The sequence below is a fragment of the Vigna unguiculata genome, chromosome 8 (assembly GCF_037176805.1).
Source record: "Vigna unguiculata cultivar grain cowpea cultivar isolate G323 ecotype 2 chromosome 8, ASM3717680v1, whole genome shotgun sequence".
Classification (NCBI taxonomy): domain Eukaryota; kingdom Viridiplantae; phylum Streptophyta; class Magnoliopsida; order Fabales; family Fabaceae; genus Vigna; species Vigna unguiculata.
Window position 1 is genome coordinate 20,157,125 of NC_140799.1, and position 22,153 is coordinate 20,179,277.

A 22,153-nucleotide genomic window follows, 5' to 3' on the forward strand; every position below is an offset into this window, starting at 1 on the left:
ATGTGAGATATGAAGACTTAATGAAGAATTGAAGTGATTTGTTGTTGATCAAGCTTGAGATGTATTGAATCTGAAATTGGTGTGAAGATCACATAACTTGAAGAATGAACTCAATTCATAGACTATATGACATAGTGTAGATGTCTTTTGTCTTTTGTATGTCCTTTTCAATATGTTAAAAAGGGTTTTAACAAGTTAAAAGACTTGTTGCATGTAGTTTTGGTATGAATATATTCAAACAACAATTGAATTATTATGCAATAGAAAATTTTTGCTTAAGTCAAGTGAAATCAATAGATTTTACGAACAAATTGAATTCACTTATTGCAGAGTATATTAGCTATTTTTTAGAGAGCAGAGAAATTTGTGTAATTTTTAAGCATGAAAACAGTGGAACCAATTTGGAAACTCTCTTTGAGTTATACAATGAGCAAATCGTGATTAAAGATCTTTAAATCTTGAAGTAAATTATGCTTGATTTGAAAATTGAAGAATGTGTTTTGAGTGATCAGGGAGAGGACAAAGAAGATTTTAGCCTATTACTTATGTACTTAATTTGTTTAATAGCAAAAATGGAATCCTTTAGAACGATTTTATTATTATGAAGTGTGCCATAGCATAGTCTCATTGATGTGTATAACAATTTATCTCCTCGTTTATTCTTTGAATTATTAACTAAAATAAACTATTTATATATTATTGATGAATAAATTATTTATATATTATAAATTTAACTAGATAGTTTTAAAACTGTTATTTTCATAAAATATAATTTAAAATAGAATATTGTTATTTCAGATTAAAACATTACCTAGTTATTAAAATTATTTAAAAAAATAATTTTGAACCCAATAATTTATTTTTTTCATTTTATTACAAAATTAAAATTTAGATGATGAATTCACAGATAGATTACTTTTATTCAAAGCAGCGCACGTTTTACAGAATCTATTTTGCAGTTAGCATTTGACTTTGACACCGTCTCTTTCCGCGTCCAGGCAAGTCAAACCGTCCATCTGACGTGGCATTGACGGCTTCTTATCCGCCACGTGTTCCCGCCAAACTCCTATAACAACTCCTAATAAAACAACATCCATTTTCTAATCCCGATCCTCTCCTCCACAAAACGATGCCGTATTGCGACGTCGGAACGCTGCCATCCTCCACCGTCGCCGACGCGCACCTCAACAATGACGTCAAAATATTCTACAGAACTTATGGTGGCGGTCCGACCAAAGTGCTCCTCATCATAGGTCCTTCATCATCGCTCCGTTTTTGATTTTTTGATTTTTATTTTTTTAACTGCTTTATAAAATTGTTCTGATTTTGTGGAGATTGAACGAACGGTCAGGGTTGGCTGCGACGCACGAGGCGTGGGGCCCACAGATCAAGGCCCTGACAGGAACCACCGTCCTGAACGACGACGACGACGTCGTTTGGAACGGAGAAGAAGGCAATGGCGGCATCCATGTATGCGCGTTTGACAATCGCGGGGTGGGTCGCAGCTCCGTGCCTGTGGAAAAATCTGAATACTCGTGAGTTGTTATATTGAAGCAACGCTGCGGTTTGCGATATTCTGCTTCTTCTTTCGGGAATTTTAATGAGATTGTTATCGGTGAGTTTTATTAACTCGTGATGTGGTGGTTGTTGGGTGCAGAACCAAGATCATGGCGAAGGATGCAATTGCTTTGTTAGATCATCTGGGTTGGAAAAGAGCCCATATTTTTGGGCACTCCATGGGTGCGTGCCTGGTCTTTTCTTTTATACCTGACATAGAGTTACATCTATTTTGCATGAACTTCTTAAACAAGGGCGTGAAGGGGACATAACAAGAAAATAAAATGAATTTAGGTGTTTTAAGTTATGCATATTTGTCAGATTAAACTTTTGGAGAAGTTGGACTGCAGAGCTTTTATAAAAGTTAAAACTTCGCAAGTTAGGTTTTAATTTATGAGAGAAACTTAATTCATTTGATCTTTTTCTTTTCTCCTTTAAGGACTTATCCAGAAGTTATTCAAACTTGGCCTCTAGGTAGGTTTGTGTAATTTAACTACCTTTCACTTCATAAACAGGAGCTATGATAGCTAATAAAGTAGCAGCAATGTTTCCTGATAGAGTACTTTCCTTGGCGTTGCTCAATGTGACAGGAGGAGGTTTTCAATGCTTTCCAAAGGTATTTAATTTTTCTTATGATCTTTCGGAAACCTCCAATTAGTGGAGGAAGAAACTCTTCCTTTACTGTTTTCATAGATGGGATTGAATTTTAGAGAACATTGAACTGCTACATCAGAAAATTAAGTTGGTTTGTTGGTAAACATCCCCTGATCTCTCATCGTCATCTTGCACAGATTGATGACTGTATCTTCAATATCTGTTGTTTATGTCTTGTCTTCTTTAACAATTGAAACGAAAGAGCTGTTGAACTATATAATAAATTTCCATGGGGTTGAACTCTGGTTAAAGGAAAAAGGGAAAAGGAAACAATATATACTTTGATTATAAGAAAAGGAAATGGTAATTCTCATACTTCAGATGCAGCTATTTGAAATTGACCATCAAGATATTTCACATACCTTACATAAATGAAAGATATATGTATGTGCAGTGACATATACCAATATTTTGGCTGGTTTAAATTTTAGGCACCATACCTCAATCCCTATGTGGCTTACTCATTCAATGTTTTGCAGTTGGATCGACAAACGTTCTCTGTTGCTTATCGTTTCTTGAAAGCTAAGACTCCTGAACAAAGGGCTGCTGTTGACTTGGACACCCATTATTCACAAGTGAGAACCTTTTCTTTCTTCTGTTCATTATTTTTTGTTAATCAATAACAAGTTGTCTCCTAACCTTTGTCCCCACTTTTTAATTCCTTTGATTCCCCAAAGTGCATTGAGCCATAACCATAACAGAACTAAGTGTGGATAAAAAAATTGAACCTCTCAATATGTAATCATATCCAAACCAAAGAGTCTTGCTGTTATCATGAATATTAACATTGAGACGAAGGTTGCGTATTTGTTGTCCTGAAACAACTCTGATCTACAGTTGCTGATATCTTAAGAGGTTTTATTCATTTTTTCCTTGGGATGAATCTTAAAGATAAATTTATGTTTGGCTCGCAGGAGTATCTTGAGGAATACGTTGGAACAGATAAGAGGAGAGCCATCTTATATCAGGTACAGTATACCAAGTAAGTTTATCTTAATTAAGTAGACGTTAAGTCTACTTGGAGTTTATTACTTTGTGTTGTAGCTGTGTATTAGTTAAACAAAAACACACAATACACATTTACTAATTCGAGTGAAACATACAGAGGTGGTTGGTCATCTTCGTAAGTAAATAATCCAAAGACATACCACCAAGACTAAAAATGCATATACTAGTATCAAAGCTTTACATTTCAAACCTGTCATTTATTGTTTCCTATATTTCACTGAGAATTCCTAACATGAACTGTAGGACTAGGCATGTCTCACGATTATTTTTGCAATGTGTAATATAAGGGTATACGTGCTTGGATTGAGAATAAGGGAGGTTTTGATATAATTACCAAAAATTAGAAGAATTTGCACCACAATGCATAGAGAGAGGTAGAGGTAAAGCAGGGTGAATAGAAAGACAAAGTGAACTGTGAATTTGTATTGAGTATTGAGGATTCTAGAGTGTCAACATTCCCCAAAATGAGTTTCCAAACACCTCCTACCACAAATATTCCTAGAAACAAAGAGTTCAATAAGCCTAAGGATGATCGTCAAAAATAGAGTTTGATAAGCTTAATTCAATTAATATTTTAAACAACTTGATGTTAGCCCTTCAAACATGTTATACATGTAATCAACCTAGTGTCCTAAAATTGTTGGGCCTTCCACAATTTAGCCTTCATTAGATGAGCGACCTTATCTTGTAATGCCTCTTTGTCTTTTCTAAGTCTTCTATAGTCATGGATCCACCTAAATCTTGAACTTGGTCTTGGTGTTGATCATTCTAATCATGTCCTTAGGCTTCGATGTCACATCATTCCCTCGCTGCCTCTTGAGAAAAATTTGTTGTCAAACCCAAATCTTCATCATATGCAGTAAAAGGAGATAAATCAAAAACATTAAAAGTGGTACTAACATTATACTCACATCGAAAATCAATCTTATAGGCATTGTCATTGATCTTTTCTAGCATTCAGAATGGCCTATCCCTTCTAGGTTGGATCTTGGATTTTCTTTGTTAAGGGAGTCTTCTTCCTCATGTGTACCCATACCAAATCTCTATCCTCAAAATACCACTTTCTTGCTTCCTTTGTTGGCTTGTTTAGCATAACCTTCTATTCTTTTCTCAATTTCTGCATTGACCTGCTCATGCAACTTCTTGACATAATTTTCTTTAACCTACCAAAATCCAAAGGAGTCAAAGGTTAAAATAAACAATTTCAATAGCGGACATCTAAGTAGTACTATGTACAACCCTATTATAAATAGATTCAACATGTTGTAAACACTTTTTCCAAGTTTTAAGATTTTTTTTTGTAATAAGAGCTCTAAGAAAAGTAGAAAGAGTTTTGTTTACCACTTCAATTTGTTCATTGGTTTGGGAATGACATGCAGTTGAAAACAACAATTTGGTTTTGATCTTACCCGCACAAAGTTCACCAAAAGTAACTAGAAAATTTGGAATCGTGATCACATACAATACTCCCAAGTAAACCGTGCAATCTCACCACTTCCTTGAAGAACATATCAGCAACATGACACGTGTCATCTACCTTTTTTCATGTTGTGACGTGAGTCGTAGTACAAAACATGTCAACCATCACAAAAATTTAGTCCTTTCCTCCCTTGGACCGAGGCAAACCTAGAACAAAATTCATAGAAATGTCAATCTAAGGATGTTCAGGGACTGAGAATGTAGTAGACAAACCATGTGGCATAACCCTCGATATAGCCTTCTTGCATACAAGACATTTATCAGTAAACTTATGCATGTTATGCTTCATGTGCCTCTCTAATAAGCAAGTCCCGAACTGAACCATTAGGTACACAAAGTCTTTTACCCCATAACAACTACCTACCATGCCTAAACTGCCCATAAGATGGAGTATGAGAACATGTTTGATATTTATAAGAAAAGTCAGTATCATGCTCACACAATTCATTAATGCACTCAAAATCAAGAATTTTAGTTTCAAGTTTAGACTATAATGCATGACTGCAAGAGACTACATAAAAAATCACATTATACTTCCATTTTTTGTGTCTGATAACATATGGAAACTGTTCAAGAAATTCCACCCACTTGCCTCTTGTTCAAGTTTCCTTTTCCTTTAAAATATTTAAAAAATCAATGTGAATAACAAACTCTTTGGACAAGAGATAATAATGCCAAGTTTGCAAAACTACTTAAAACATACAATTCCTTATTATATACAAAATAGTTAATAAGACCTCGATTTAGTTTATCACAAAAATATGCAAGGAGATGCCCCTTTGAATCAACACAGCTCAATACCTACCTAAGATGGATCACATTCAAACTCAAAGGATTTAACAAAATTAGGCAAAGCAAGAACAAGAGAATTAGTAAACTTTTCTTTCAAAGCAGTTAAAGCCTTCTCTTGTTGATCACTCCATTTAAAAACACCATTTTTCTTAATAATTTCATTAAGCGGTGCAGCCAAAGTGTTAAAATCTTTAACAAGCCTCCTATAAAAACTTGCTAAGTTGTGAATGCACCTTACCTCACTTTTGAATGGCTTTCACCTTCTTTGGATCATCTGGCACTCCTTTTGAGCTACTAAAACCAAGAAAAATAACATGGTTCATGCAGGACACACATTTTTCCATGTTAGCATACAATTTCTCACAACTAAGTGCTTCCAAAATACACCTCAAATGCACAACATAGTTATTATAAGATTTGCTATATTATAAACAAGAATATCATTAAAATATACCACAATAAACTTTCCTAAAAATTCTCTCAAAACATGGTCTATCAATCTATAAAAAATGGTGTCACAAGCAACTCATACAATCCATATTTTTGTTTCAAAGGATGTTTTCCATTCAACTGTCTCCCTAATCCTAATTTCATGTTACCCACTTCTTTGATCGATTTTTGAAAATATGCAAGCACCATGTAGTTCATTTGATAAATCATCTAGCCAGGGAATAGAGTGCCTAGTCTTGATTATGTTATTTAGTGATCTACAATTTGTGCTAACCTATTTGGCAAAGATTCTCTAGGAATGAATTTGATGTGGTGTCAGAGGTGGTAGTCCTCTAGGTTTGGAAACACATCCTTAAAATCTTGCAAAAGAAAATCAACACCAAAAGGAAGGTTAATTGATTAGAGTGATTTGTGACCAAAGTTTTATTTTTGCAATAAAGTAAATAAAAAGTTTTGTCATTATATTGTCCTATAGATAGGTTCACATCCACTTGCTTGCTCACTGTCATCTCTCCATTTTCACCATCTATTTCTCCATTGGGTTACATAACCATATTTCTTTCTATTAGGCATTTTGAAGCATAGTGTCCTCTTCCCCAGCATTTGAAATATTACCTCACTTTTCTTCTTTTTAGGTAGTGAATTATTAGACCTATTGGGTGACTTCCCATGGTGAAGACATGACTGAACTTGAGGAAACTCCTTTATTCCTCACTACCTTATCCCTCTAATTGAAATTATTATTGTTAGAACTCCTCTTCAGGGTTCCCTTCCGCTTGAGTTGTTGTTCTACCTGAATTGTCTTATCCAACTAATCCTCTATTTAAACATATTCTTGCAGATCCATAACATCCCCAATGTCATGGTTCAATCCACTCAAGAACTTAGCCATGGCTGCGTCATTTTCTTCCTTCGTTCTAGCTCTATTCATGGTTACCTCCATATCCTTAAAATAATTCTCTACAATTCTATTCCCTTGAATCATTCTTTGAAGGTTGAGTTGCAAATCCCTATTATAGCTTATTGGAATATATTTCTTTCTCATAATCCTTTTTCATTTCAGTCCAAGAATTCACCATGGGTTCTTCATTTCCACTATCCCTTTGGTAATTATTCCACCAAATTTTCTGAAAATTCACCTAGTTCCAATTTCATCTTTTTCTCCTCATTATACTTCATTGCAAGGAAACACATGTTCTAATTTTAGCTCCCACTCCAACTAAGCTTCTAGATCACTCTTTCCTTTGAATGTAGGGATATTTAACTTGATCCCATCAAATGTGGGTTGTCTTTGTTCTCCACCGTTCCCTCTTCTTCTCCTCCTATATACCCCCTCTATATTTGTGATTTTCTTGTTGTACTTGATCCATTTGATCTAGCCTCTTTGTTCGTTCATTAGTTTCTTCAAATGTTAAGAGGCTTGCATTTGCATCCGTGAATGTCCTAGAGTTGGTATTCCCTTGACATGCTTAAGCAAAGAGATTAAAAATAACGATATATTTAGATCTCACAACAATCTCACTTGTTTACCGTCCACAGTCGCACTTGTTTACAATCTACACTTTTGTTTCTTGCAATAAGGCTTTTCTTAAAGATAATCACACTACCTTTTACCATTTGTTCTCTAACTTAAGTTCTTACAAGAATCAAGTAGTCTATAATCAAGAATCACTTTTAATGGTAGCAATCACAAAGCTTAAAACATAATTTTAGCATCAACCAAAAAGTATTAATAAAAATAGTCAGGAACAAAATCAGTACCAATAAACAAGAAAGAAACACAATGTGTATAGGAAAACAAATATTTAGATTGGACTCTTTAAACTTATGACTTTTAACAAATAAGCAGTGCACACTGAACAACTACTGTTATCTTCTCTTTATATATGTGTGTGTGTATAGTCAAAATTTATTTTATGCATTTGAAGGATCATAGGCTCAAGGCAAAATAGAAACAATAATAGCAGAAGAGAACAAGAAAAAAGGATGAACAGTACTGTGAACAATACCACAAATAGTGTCCGTGAACAATGACATGAGCAGTACCCGTGAACAATGATGTGAACAATACGCACTGCAAAAACAATTACAATGATCAAAACACACAATTATCTTACCACTCATACCTTGCTCTCATACAAAATGATAAATTTCCAAATAGAATTGATGCAAAACTTGGGAATCTAGGGCTAGGGATTGAAATTAATTAAAACAGGATATTATGAATTGAAAAGTATATAAATGATTGCTACAAGATAGATGAATTCTTGATAAGATCACAAGATGTAGGGAAGAACCCTAGCAGAGAAATATTCTCACTTCTGTCAAAATCATCCATACCTTTTTTTAGAATCCAAAATGTTTTAATATAACTTTAGTTTCCAAGTTTTGCCTCATTTGTAAGTAATAAAAGAAAAAAAATCTCTTGATCACAAGTAAAGTTGATTTGACCTAGTTGTTAGGTGAAGACTTTCTAAACTTGTTGTTTTGAGTTCAAATCCTAACTTCAATCAATATTTTGATTTCCACATGAGGTTCTCTCCCCTTAATAGCTAGCTTTGAAGGTGGACTTTCTAAGTGCTGGGTGGACTTATCAATTGGTATCAAAGATGTTTGTCAATGTCAATAAAAGAGCTACCTTCTAAATATTCTGATCGGTGAAGGGTTATACCAATGAGGTAGTTGAGTGAAGAGCCACCAAGTGGAGTGTTGTAGAGTGAAAGTCAACTCTTAGGGTCATGCTATGATAGGAGCTCAGGTATTATGAGGTGCCCAAGTTCCATATCAAATAGTGTGGGATGTTCGGTGGGGTAGTTCCCCATGTGCTTCGGTACTTATCGCAACCCCTCTTGCAAGGTCTATCTCACCCTTCAATGTTCTCTACTATCCCCCCACCTTAAAATCCAACCCTAGCGCTACATCATCATCATCTCCTCATTCAAATAGAAAAAGAAAATGTTGTTCAATCTCCCCTCTGCAATTGTAATTTGAGTCCTAAATACTTCCCTTGGCATTAAATCTATGCACATAGCCAACGTCCACAAAATAAGTTGAGTATCTTTAACTAATGGTTAGAGATACGATTTGATTACATTAAATTGGGAGATATGATATGATTTGTTCCTTATCATTTAGTCTCTTCTTCATTATAAATAAGAATACTCGTGTGGACACAATACAAAGAATTCATCATATTCCTTCCTGATTTCTCTCTTCTCGACATTGTACCAGAGCACAACCATTTTATTGTGACTCAATATTTTCTCTCCTTAATTATATTAATTTGTATCCCTACAAATAGGCCAAATAAATCATGAATTAATTTATTCTCCTTAATTGTATATCATAATAATCCTAAAATTGGCTACACAAATTAGGCAATATGTATTTATGATTAGTAATTAATTGTAAATGCTCAAATCATTGTTTGTAGACTAATAACAATGTACAAAGGCTTTGAGTCATTTTCACCGACATGGTACCAGTGTAGTTATGATTTTTACTACTCTGTTCTTTGATTTGTGGCATAGCTTGTCCTTTGCTTGTTTCCTAGTTGTGGTTCCTTTGGTCACTTGCAATTTTGTCCACACTCACATTTTTTATTGCGCTCATGATTTTGTTCTTGTTCATGATTCGCATTCTATTCTTGTGGGTGCAACTGTTTGTAGAGTTGTTGTTGTTCTCACTTGCAATTTCTATCTGCACTTGCAATTCTGATTGTGCGATTTTGTTCTTGTTCATGATTCCATTCATTCTTGTTGGTGGTTTGATTTTCACTTTTTTACATTTCGCAATCAAGTTCTTGCTTGTGGTTTTGTTCATGCTCATATCCTCTATTTGTGGTTTTGTTAGTGCTCGTAGCTTCTGTTTGTTGCTCCTGTTTTCAATGTTTTCCAATTTTTACATCACTTTTGTTTTATCTCTCTCCTATTGTTTGGGTAGGATGATCACTTCAAACGAAGAAAAAATTTGCATTTGCTTCAAAGGAAAATATTTTCCTGCTTGGAAATTCCAATTCAAGATGAATGACAAAGGGAAAGGATTATGGATAACATGGATGGACTTTCTACAATAGAACCATAAGAGACAACAACCTTAGATGTGTAGAAAGTAAAAGATGCTTTTATTGTCTCCTGGACATCAATACTATTCATCCCCAAATGATAAATAATTTGTGCTCTTTCAAAACTGTTCAACAAATGAGATTATTTGCGGTGGATTAACAACCAGGACCATATAACCAAGCGTTTTCAGTTGGAATAGATTGTTACCCTATGTGTGCACCTTATGAAGACTATTATATCAATCCCTCACATCAATACTCAGATTCAGGTTGCAGATATTCCTACACTGGATTTCCTTGCCCACACCATTTGTTTCTTGTTAGCAAATGAATGCTCCTTGACCAGTCACATCAATTGAGCATCAACATGAGGGAAGACGGGAATCAAGAATGATTTCTCACCTTAACTATATTAATTCTTTTTTCTTAAGAATAGATTGGACAAGTCATGAATTGGTTTTGTTCTCCCAATTATATATAATAATATTCCTAAAATAGGCTAGGCAAATCAAGAAATAGGATATTTGTATTTATGAATAGTAATTATTTGTTAATGGTCCTATCATTATTTGTAGAACAAATAAAAATGTGCAAAGGCAACAAGCCATTTTCACTGGCACCTCTAATACATGTCCTGTCACTAATCCTTTTTGTTGAAAGTTCCACATCGACTAGAGATAAAAACAATTTATCATATATAAGTGAGTGAAAACATCACCTTACATGTCTGTTTTATAGGGATGAGTTAGGCTTAGAGTCCATTTCTTAACATGGTATCAGAGCCATAGTTTAGAGCCTATCCTAGCGAAATTTGTTGTTTGTTGGGTCAGTTGTTCCACCCCCTATCGGGCTGCTATGGGACCATCGACTAATGTTTAGTCCCACGCACAAGATGTATATACCTCAGTGTGAGGAGGTAAGTTGGAAGTCCCACATCGACTATATATAAGATCAATTCATCATATATAAGTGGATGCAAACCTTACCTTACAAGTCTGTTTTGTAGGGTTGAGTTAGGCTTGAAGTCCACTTCTTAACACCTTTCAACACCCAAAAATCGAACTCTTTTAACAATTGATGTGAAATAAAATTTTGCAGTTCTCCACAATCTATTAGCATTACTACCCTTGTTGCAGTCACTACTCCCCATAGCTTGAGGGACCTTCTTGATGTGAATCGACCAATACTATGTAATAATAGTTGAAATTCCTTGTCTTCTCATGGACCATCACAATCTTCTACACCCACTTCTTCTTTCTCCTCTTCTAATACCATGACTCTAAACTCCTTGTTTTTGAACATATGATCTTGACTAAACTTCTCATTGCATCTAAAACATTCTCCTTTATTCATCTTCACTAGCAGTTTTGCATTTGACTGCCTTATATATTCTCCTTGTTGCAAACCTTGCTTCAAACCCTTCATTATTGACAGCTATGGCTCCGTATCCAATAGATGCACTTCCTTCATAAGTGTCCCATTGCCTGGAAAAACATTTGTTCGTGTTGCGTAAACTATTTCTGTGTATCCCTCCAAAACTCCTATAACAAGTGGCTAACCTTGTCCCACTATTTCCCATCACTTTTATCACTGCCCTGTTCTTATCTTCTATCATAATTGCTTTAGTTATGGATCCAGCTAATCTTGGCTAATATAATTGAACTTCTGCAGCTAATATAATTGGGAATAATCTTGTTCAATACCATGTATAATCCCAGCATACATTACAAACTGGTCTACGAATTCAGCTGTTGTCCCATCTTGTTTCAGCCCCAACAGCACTGCAAGAGGGGACTTTGCAACAGCTGGTTGAAACTTGTCTACAGTGTCATTATTGAAAACTTCCGAAGTTGATCTTTTGGTTGCTAGACATCGACGAATGGAACCAACTTAGTGCCCTACCTTCCAAAGAAAACAATTCTTCTTCCATCTTGTTCTTTCATGCTCCTCTAATTTGGAAGTATCTCTCCAATATGTGGACCTAACCATACATATCTTTCTGTCCGCTAAATTTGGAACTCCACGCTAACCTGCTCTGCTTCTGACTTTGCTTTGTCACCTCTGATCTCTGATTTGTTGTTCTTCAAGCTTCATAATCCTCTTGATATCTGCTTTTCTTACTTGCATCAGTTCTTGATACCCATAGCTAGAAGTTCAAAAGCTTCGACACCAGTAGATACAACTAGTACCAAGAATCAAAAGAATTTGCACCATAACACATAGACTAGAGGTTAAGAGTGAGAATAGAAAGAAACAGTGAATTGTGAATTTGAATTGATTATTGAGAACTTGAGAGTATCAAAACTATCCCCAAAATGAGTTACCAAAACCCTATACTATAATAATAACATTGCTATCTGTATGTATACTGTAACTGTCTAACTGACTGACTTGGGGGTTACTTGGCTTTGTTTTCTCTTGTTCTCATTTCTTCTGAAGTAATAGGCCCCATGTTCCTCATAAGATTACTAGAAGACTTCTTATAGAACGAAGAGAAATGACTAATGAGGGATTTTCAGTTAGCCATTTTTAGTTGTTTGGCATTCACCTTTCCAATTATTCTCAATTTGCGAATTTTTGGAGGAGAAATTAATAATTTCGAACCTTTTGATATCCATATGAATCTATATCTTTCAGTAAATTGGCTCAAGTTGAATATATATAACTTTAAGATCTTTAATTATTCAATCTATAAAAATTGACCTGACTTCAGTACACATTTTACCCAGTAAACGTTTCAACATATGTACATTTTTCATTATCCACGTACATTGTGTTTTATTAAGGAATTCATCGATCCATAACTCTCTACATCACTCAGCTGCAATCTAGTTTTTATTCTTCCCCTTTTTTTCTAAATGATATTCGAGTAGAATTTTAATACTGTAGCGAGTAGTTCATTTTTCAAGGTTAACTTTACGAGTACACATTATAAGAATCATTGGCTTTTATTAGTGAACCCTTCATTTCATTTACCTTTCATTATTTTGGACATCCTTATAAGGGTAAGGAAAGTAACCTTTTAGTTATTCCCTTTGTCTTTCATTTCCCTCTCAACCCAGAAACACAGGATACCTAATCATTATTCTGTTCTTCATAAATATTTGAAATATTTTCCTAATTCACGACCGCTGTCTCTTTCAGCAATATGTTAAAGGTATATCTGCAACTGGGATGCAAACTAACTATGGTTTTGATGGTCAACTCAATGCATGTTGGACACATAAAATGACTGATGATGAGATTGAGGTGATCAAATCTGCCGGTTTTCTTGTTTCAATCATCCATGGCAGGTTCGTACCGTGTTAGTAAACATTTATGTAATGTTGCTTCATGGGAATGTCAGTTTTAAAATATAAATGAGAATTGATCCCAGACATACATAAACAGATCATTAAGACACAGAAATTGTGCTCGAAATTGAAAACACTGTACAGTTACTCAACTTATGCTTTTTGTAGTTTTATCTAATCATGGAAATATTTCTTCACGTTCAGGCATGATATAATTGCTCAGATATATTATGCAAAAAGACTTGCTCAGAGGCTTTATCCAGTGGCTAGAATGGTAGATCTTCATGGAGGTCATCTAGTAAGTCATGAGCGGCCTGAAGAGGTATATTTTCCTTCTAATATGATATATTATATTCTTGATTTGAGTTAATAACATACTGGCAATTTGCATACTGTACCATGCCTCTAAAGTTTCATTGGAAATGGACTAAAGCATTTCTAATTCAGGTTAATCAAGCACTATTTGACTTGATCAAAGCATCAGAAGCGAATATGAACCCACAGGATTGGACTAATTTGCCAAAGAAACAGTCTTGTAAGTATTCTAGGTTATAGATTCTATTGCACTTGGTAATTTAGTATGAGCTCTCACTATTGTGCCATGACGGTTTTCTGTAGCTTGGTGGGTTGTCAGTGTGATGTAATAATGTCTAAGCTCCAAGCAGAGACAGACCCACTTTCGTGGGTAAGGGGAGCGTTCCCACTCTAAATTTACCACTATCATACATGATTTTCCATTTCCGATCCCAGAACCTTACAAGGTTTGCCCTAAAACAAGAATCCCTAGGTAAAAATCTAACTTTACAAGCCACATCTTAGTTTTTGGACTTCACCCTACTTCTCCCTTCTCAGTAGCAACTAGCAAAACCCAATTTCATTTACAAGTGTTAACTGATATTTGGTTTCGTATATGGTTTGATAATTTAATTATCATCCAACGGCCCAGGTCTTCACAAAGAACAGAGACATGTTTCATAAGTGCATACCCAGTTCTAGTTGGGTTTACAGGTGAATTTCTTAGAGATGAGCTAGCTCTCATTCACATTCACAGCAAAAGAAAAATGGTGTTGCTTTCTGTGAAAAAACTAAAGAGTATCATTACTTGAAAATACCAAAAGATTTACTGGGCATGTTGACCAAAAGGTTTCCTCCCACTAGGCCAAAAGGTTTTTCAGGTCTGTCACTGGCTCCCAATTAGTAAAGACGTGGTGTGCTATCATATGCTTCCTTATTTGAAGTACAATACATACTAACTGCATTGCAGGCCCGTGACTAAGCAAGTGTATATTAGAAGGGGTTGGTATGGGTAGCAGTTGGTTGGGCCCAGTTAGGGGTAGCCTTTCTGTTATATGTAAGTCACCAACTCGCTATGAAACGGGAAAAACTGTATAACCTTTAAACCTGGGACTTAGGAGAATTTGAAAATTGTGGGGAGTGGATCCAGACCTCTCAAACCTCTGGAGCAATGTATCATATTCATTGGGAGATTTTCCCTATTATTCATTCAATAAAATTTCAATTTCCTCACTTTTGTTTTTTTTTTTATGTTGGTTCTGTCACCATATATTCTTATAAATCTAAGCTTACGGAGCTCAAGTTGCAATAATCTATCTGTATGATATCGGAGAAGATGTGTCGCCCAAGACAATCTTTAGGTGCACACTTTTTTTTTTCCTAATAAGATACACTTTATACTGATCTTGTACAGGGTGGAAAGAGAAAAGGGTGTTGATTATAACAAACAATCAGGCTGGAAGGAATGACTCCCTTAAATGCTACGTGTTAGAAAAACTGCAGATCTTCCTATTGTACTTCTTTGGTCTCCTTATGTTAGCATTTGAATATGGAAGAAAGCTTCTAAGAAGATTAAAACCAGTTCGAGTTGGAGGTTCCACCTCATATACTGAAAGTCAATGACTCTTGTTATTGGGTACCTGACTATGACTATTTTCTTTGCTGCACTATAGTAATTGATTTGATTACTTATAAAGATTTATGAGGCTGCAATCCTTAACTCCTACTCGTTGCAGGTGTGAATTGTGTAATTTGATAAATCCTGAAGCGAGAGAAATCACAGCAAACTGAGCCTCATGCTTGCTGCAAACTGAATTTCACAAGAGCCAGAAAGCACAAACGAGAATCCTGGAATTCTGCAATTTGAGGCATGTCACTAAATTATCCCTTTATTAGCAAGATGAATTACATGTGCTTCACAGAGCCAATAAAGGGGATATCGACATCAACTTTCCTTTTTGTACACTCTAGTGTAATATATTGATCGAATCTAACCCCGCAAATTCTGCTCCGTATCACAGTGTTTGATTAATATATTAAAATAAAAACTATAGAAACCAAATCACACGAAAAAGGAGTGAGATGATTCTGCATGCATTCTTTTACCAGATGATTTAAACGAATCACAGAATTGTCTAACTCTTGAGCCTCTTAGCAAACCTCATTTGATTTTCGTAATATCCATGTCCTTTATTTTCGCCTTTTTGTGGAATTTTTGGTTGAATGCAGGATAGAGAAAATTTGTAGGATATTTTTAATTGGTACGTTTGGTGATAAAGTGATAAACAGGAAGAGAGAATTAAAAACTAGGTGGGTTCTATTTTGTTTTCTCTATCTCTTATAATTCCTTTTTTTTATTTTTTTCTTTCAAACTAACACCCTTAAGTTTTATCTTGTTTCCCTCTGGCAACATTAATAATGCTTGTACACATTCTAACAACAATTTATATTTTAGTAAGAAATATGATTTGATTCAACCGAGTACAATGTTGTTTAGTTGTTTTTCATATTTAGAATAGAGATTTATGTGCACTCAAGTTAATTGTGGCCCACTGGCACTTCCAATTCTTGTTATAGGATTAAAACCTACTGGAGAATGTTATACCATCAACTCATTTGAAGGTAATTCAATCTCTTTATAAGAGATCGATTGGAGTCAACAAGCTTATAGTCATTTTATGTCAAACAACAATAGCAATGATCCCAACAATGTTGTCTCTTAACTGAACATGTTTCCTTTTATAACTTGTTGGTTGGTATCTCAATTTTTTTTTTTTTAAATCAATTCAAATAACTTCAGGTTTCTACCATTTGGCTTGATCGCTCTATTCAAGCAAGTCTATAATTTATTTAGCTAATTACTACTTGTTTGTGTATTTTATCTTCACCGTAACGCACTAGATGGTACAATCATAAAAATCTAACACTAATATTTCTAGACTACTGTGGCTCATTCAATTGTAGTTGAATTCTATAAAGAAGTACACTCTTATATTCTTGAAGGGGTGAGACTCATGACTGCATTATCTAAAAAGCCTAAAGCTTTAAGAGACCTAAATATTTAATAACACTTGACAGACAAAAGTTGACTAAGATTGATCAAATTAAGAGACCAAAACTAATAAATAAAATTATTTAAGACCAAGAGTAAATTTTTGAAAAAGCAAGGAACTAAAAGCATAGTTCATTCCAAAAGTTACATGAAATTCATAATTCGTGTAACAATCTACATACTGTCACGTGAACATGTAAGGTAACGCCTAGGAAAAAACTAAAAATGATAACCCGAAAACTTTAGGATCCGAGATCGGTTAAAATTTTATTGAATACAAATCAAAATCTTCAAAAGTTGAGTGAAAAAAATATTGTCCTAGGTTTTATAAAAAGAAGTTATGTTTATAAGTTTTATTAATTTTTTGATTGCTTTAATTTTAGGTGATGATGACCAGTTTGTCCAGCAGCTAAATTTTTTAAATTGTTTTATAAGTAAAAGACAAATTCTCATATCCTTAATAAAAACAGGCTTAGTATACTTTTCCTCTGTTTTTTAAGAACTATTTTATTTAATTATATTCCAACAAATAACTTGAAATTTCAAACATGCCTCTTTTTTTCCTTTATTAGTGGATCTCTAAATTTTGTATGATAAGAGAATGGAAAATGAATTACCAATAAAGTTATTTTCACAGTGTAAATTACACTCAATAAACCGTCCTCACAAGTAGCGAAGATAAGGTGTTTACTATACCTACATCATAACTGTTCTAATACCTATAATTGTTAAAGATGGAAAGCAACTTTCTATCAACAGGGAACCAAGTTTTCCCATTCATGAAAAAATGTTCAAATTTCCATAACTTGTAATCCACGTTGAAGTCAACTTCCCCATTCATGGAGAATGAATGAGCCTGAATTAAAATATTTCACATCCTTTAGTTTTCCTAAACTAACATACGTGTTGAATAATAGATGATAAAAACCAAATAAACGGTAAACTGGTTTGTCTGAGACCTCTGAAAAAGAAAAACATTTATTGGTGGTATCGTATGAAGATGAAGAATTGTGAAGAAAACGTACCTGGAAGCTGGGTTGGTTTGTCTGAGACGTGGATGAGGAATTTGAATAGAGAAGAAAGGGAAAAGATAAATGACGAAGAGAATATGTTTGATACCAAATAATATGCCTCAAACGCTAGCAGAGAAAAGAAGCTCTGAGCAAATATTCCGTTGGAATATGCTCACTCCCATGAAATTCTAATTCTGTTCCAAGGGTCCCAACGGGCTCCAACTACCCAATTACTTTAGGAAAAACCAACTTCATACGTTTTTCGACTTTTATTAGTACAACACACGTTAAACAAAATATTTTTTATAAGTTAAAGTTAGTGTTATATATAAGAATTTAGAAAATACATATATGAAAGAACTTTGAAAACGAGTTTATTTGTAAACTAATTTCATTTTTTCAAGAAATTTATTTATTTATTTATTTTCTTCAAAAAATTTCTGTGAATAGATGCTATATCTCAATTTAGAATGTCTTATAAATTACATAGATGTTAATTTCAATAAAAAAAATATTAATATACGTATTTAATTAATTTTATGAGTTCTACAAACTTATATATTGATATTTAAATTTTTTATTAATATCTCTTCCAAGCAATATTAAAATTTTAAAACATCTGACAATTTCATTTCATTTAATAAATTTAATTTGTTACATGGAATTCTTGATTGCAAATTTAGAGTTGAATTGTAAGTCTTATATTAAATAAAACTAATTAGGGTGCGTATATATAAGTAGAAAATTTAACAAATCTATTAAGATAAAATTTTAGGTTAAAAGTAGTTTTATATTTGTTTATGGTTTATTGGTGTCAAATTTTGATCACATCAAGGTTTTTATGAATGCTTAGTAATCTGAGTTTGCTTGTACTTTTTGTTGTAAAGTTCATGAATGGAACAGGTAAATGATGAAACACGTTAAAAAAAAATTTATTAAATTATCGATGAATATATTTTAGTTGGTAAATTTGAATTATCTATGAATATATTTTAGTTGGTAAATTTGAATTACCTATGAATACATAATCTAAAGGATTTTGCTTGTACCCGAATAAGTAGGAAACTTAATAAATTAATTAGATGATTATTTAGTTAATTTAAAGTTTATTAGAAATTAACTGAATTAGTATATAATATTTTCTCAGAGAATTTTTTTTTCTTTTTTTTTATAGAGGCTGAGTGAATGAAAACTATTTTCTCATTACTTATGACATTCATTACAAGTCTTATATATAACAGTAAAAGTATGTAATACTAAAAACAAAAATACAGAATATAATGTTGCTAACAAACCTACAACATATCAAAACATAAAATACTACAAACAAAAATAATCTAAAAAAAAATTCTACAGAAAACATTATATATTAACATATGATAGCCGATGAATAATCTAATTACGAGAAAGTTAGAGAATTAACCTGTTTTTATAATATTTGGTTCAGTCTTCTATTTTATCTATTGAGTCTTAAAACCCTCCCTCCTCTTATTATTTTCGAAAATGATATTCCAACATTGATTTTTGAACTCAATTTTGACATGGCTTACATGACACTTTTATTTTATTTTTAAACTAATTTTTTTAAATGAAAGTAAACTGTTGTGCACGTGCGAAAGTTACCCGAAGTTATTTTTTGGCAAAATGAAAGTGTTGGTGAGACAGGGAGAGAGAAAGTGAGAGAAAGTGGAGACCGAGTGAAGTTCTCGCGTGAGAGAAGCAAAGCGGGAGGCCGTCAATGTAAGCGGAGACACCTGCGATAACGACGATACTGGACGGGATCGATTCTAGTGGAAGCGAGTTGACGACAACGACAACCATTCCACCGGAAGCCGTTCTGCAACGCCATTTGAGTGTAAGGTTCTTGTTATTGTGTCCTAGTTGTTTCGTTCAGCATTGGAAAAGGTTTGAGCTTTGGGGGAAAAACTTGTTTTTTATTTTCGTTTTTTGTGGAACATTGTTTGACTGAGTCGTTGGTGTTGTCTGCACTGTGGTGTGCTTTTGTAGTCTCCATTGTGAAGTCGTGTGTTGTGGTCTTTGACAATGGTGTGCCTTTGGGCAACACCAAATTTTTCAAAGCAGCACATTTGGGGGTTTTGGAATTTTGGTGGCCGTATGTTACTAACTTTTGGTGGGAGATGGAAAATAGGAATTTTTTATGTTTCACGGGATGGGCTTTGGTGTTTGATTGGCTATAATTTGTTGGTGTTATTGTGTGTTGTTTTAGGAATGTTGTTTGGTTTGTCTAATTATTTTATTCTATGCCATTGAAGGGTAAATCTTTGCAGTTGTAACATAGGAAAGAATGGCGGGTAAATTACAATATGATGACATGGTATTGACATTGCACTTTTAGGATTTGGTTGTTATCATTATTTGTGTTTCAAGTTTAATTAAGTTATAATTTATGTCTTTTGATTGATTGTTAGTTTCAGTTGCGTACCTTTTGTTACACGAAGTACATGACTGAAATGAACGAATTTCTTTTGGATAGCCATCGTGCAAGGATACAGGATACACCATTCCAATGGTGTTTGCACATAGTAAAACCGTTACAAATATGTAATCCCCTTCTGCTGGAGATGTTGAAGCGATGGTTACCTGCTCATGAATCTTTCCGTGTCATGCAACGGTGTATTCCATTTACTTGTGGTGACATTTCCATGTGCTTAGGATTGGGTGGTGTTGGGGTAGATGTCGAATTTGATAAAAATATTTGTGGTGTTATTGGTTCAGTTATGAAAGATAAATTAATAACAGTTGAAAATGTTATTGATGAGATTAAGAGTTTGGTACAGGCTGAGTTTGTTAATGTTGATAATGTTTGTCGTTTGTATATTTTAGTTTGTTTTGCGGTCCTTTACTTTTCTAGGAATTCAAGAACTATTAGTAATATTCCTTTTAGTGTTTTAGACAATATAGATAGGTTGTCCAGTTACAATTGGGGTAAAACAGTTCATACCTATCTGGTTAAAAGTTTAAGTCGTGCCTTTTTGGCACTTGGTCAGACGGAAATCTGCTTAAGCGGGTCAACAACAGTTTTGCAGGTATAGAGAACGTTATTTAATGATTATTTCTTATTTGTACAATATTTAAAATGATGAAATTGACAATGTTGTTTTTTATAGTTATGGGCTGTAGAACGACTTCGATTATCTGCGTCAGATGCAGAGTTAATTTTTCCAAGAATTTTGGGCTGGACAGACGTTCAATTAAAGAGAACACGCATTGAGAAGTTATTTCAAGAGAGCCATGTATAAGTCCCTGCCATTTTTACTTTATGAAAATGTTAATTATATTTTAACACTAATTTTTTATGTCTTTTGTTCATTTAGATATTTTTGGAATGGAGGTTGAGAGAAGAAGACCATGAGAATGAAATGATTCGACAAGCCTTGCAACTTGGAGACAAACGACAATCCAAAAAAGCGCATGTAGATTTAAAGTTTGCGTCGATGCAAGATTTGTTAAAGAAGTTGCGAAATCATGGAAGACACCTACGGAAGATGAAGAAGCACATGACGAAATTGCGTGAGGAAATATTGTCTAGATGTCATGTAGGGGATGAAAAAGATGGAGAAAATGTTCACGACAAGGGTGGGGAAGCTGTACACGAAGAAGGCGATGTTAAGGTTGAGGTTGAAGTTTGTCACCATGAGGATGAAATTCATGACCAGGTTCATAAAGGTTTTGACTTGAACTCTGAATCCGATGTTGGCCATTTTGGGGAGGTTTCAGCACTTCAAAGTTCCATATGATCCACAGCAGCCATCAATTGATACATTAGGGGTTGACTTGATGAAGTTGTATAACACTATCACTTTTTACAGTGTATCTTACAGGTATTACTAATTATTTGTTTATGAATGTTATGAAAATGATTAAACAAACAATCATATTTGTAACTGACAGACTTAAATTGTAGGGTGGTGGCCAATATAAATGGCCAAATTTTGGGTACCTCTGAATGCTGGGGTTTTGGTCCTGCAAATAAGGTTTTACAATTTGGTAAGAACTGCTTTTTCATGTATTTAATGTTTATATTATTTGGTAGCCTGATTTGTGAATCCTTTTGTGTAGGCTGTTTTGTTCGGTGGAAGCACAATGATGTACTTTGAACGACACAAATATGGTCATGTTAAGAGAATAACTTTCAATCTGTTATATGCAGTATAAAGAATGTTTGATTATGACTGACTTAGCTTTATTTTAATTAGAAATAACTAATGTCAGTTATGATTGTAGACTCATGTTTTGCACGACTCACGCAAGATGAAGGTTAAGAGACGAGAATGGACATTGAAAGACTATCAGACTTAGTTTTGTACAGGATTGATTTCTGTAGAGGATATTCTGGATGCTGATTTTTTGAGATTCCTAGTTATATATATAATTTTTGTTGCATTTTTAATACTGTCAAAGTTTATGAATACATTTATTATGTTATGCAGTTGTTTGCCCCAATGGTGCATGAAGGTCATTGGTGGTGCTATGTTGT

At 34.0% G+C, this 22,153-nt stretch overlaps 1 protein-coding gene and 1 long non-coding RNA gene across 6 annotated transcripts; one reads left to right on the forward strand and one right to left on the reverse strand.

The window, feature by feature from the left end:
- The first annotated feature begins 1,092 nt into the window (after positions 1 to 1,092).
- On the forward strand, positions 1,093 to 15,664 carry LOC114193070 (alpha/beta-Hydrolases superfamily protein). Of its 3 annotated transcripts, none has more exons than XR_014984028.1 (11): positions 1,093 to 1,253; positions 1,352 to 1,535; positions 1,658 to 1,740; positions 2,073 to 2,173; positions 2,691 to 2,786; positions 3,126 to 3,179; positions 13,148 to 13,296; positions 13,501 to 13,618; positions 13,744 to 13,831; positions 13,915 to 14,083; positions 14,243 to 14,381. XR_014984028.1 is itself a non-coding variant. In XM_028082769.2 (11 exons), the coding sequence occupies exons 1-10, from the start codon at positions 1,130 to 1,132 to the stop codon at positions 15,211 to 15,213; spliced, it is 1,206 nt and encodes a 401-aa protein (XP_027938570.1). In that variant the 5' UTR covers positions 1,093 to 1,129; the 3' UTR covers positions 15,214 to 15,226; positions 15,327 to 15,664. The 3 variants fall into 3 exon arrangements, 2 of the variants coding, with proteins under 2 accessions (XP_027938570.1, XP_085521480.1); XM_028082769.2 differs by lacking the exons at positions 13,915 to 14,083; positions 14,243 to 14,381 and adding exons at positions 15,005 to 15,226; positions 15,327 to 15,664; XM_085665354.1 differs by having other exon boundaries at positions 13,915 to 14,267.
- Positions 3,615 to 17,871, reverse strand: LOC114193071 (uncharacterized). Of its 3 annotated transcripts, none has more exons than XR_003606219.2 (6): positions 17,668 to 17,871; positions 7,950 to 8,014; positions 5,729 to 5,784; positions 4,561 to 4,845; positions 4,131 to 4,382; positions 3,615 to 4,034 (listed from the first exon to the last, which is right to left on the reverse strand). It is a non-coding gene; the product is annotated as an uncharacterized LOC114193071 (long non-coding RNA). The 3 variants fall into 3 exon arrangements; XR_003606218.2 differs by having other exon boundaries at positions 4,629 to 4,845; positions 17,668 to 17,869; XR_014984029.1 differs by lacking the exon at positions 17,668 to 17,871 and adding an exon at positions 10,990 to 12,705 and having other exon boundaries at positions 4,131 to 4,845.
- Between the last annotated feature and the right edge of the window lie 4,282 nt (positions 17,872 to 22,153).

What these genes read in the sequence shown, in the direction of transcription:
- LOC114193070 (XM_028082769.2), top strand. Translation starts at nt 1,130, where the DNA reads ATGCCGTATTGCGACGTCGGAACGCTGCCATCCTCCACCGTCGCCGAC. An exon ending in TGGACACCCATTATTCACAA is followed by an intron (nt 2,787 to 3,125) that starts GTGAGAACCTTT and finishes TTTGGCTCGCAG; the next exon opens with GAGTATCTTGAGGAATACGT. An exon ending in GTTTCAATCATCCATGGCAG is followed by an intron (nt 13,297 to 13,500) that starts GTTCGTACCGTG and finishes CTTCACGTTCAG; the next exon opens with GCATGATATAATTGCTCAGA.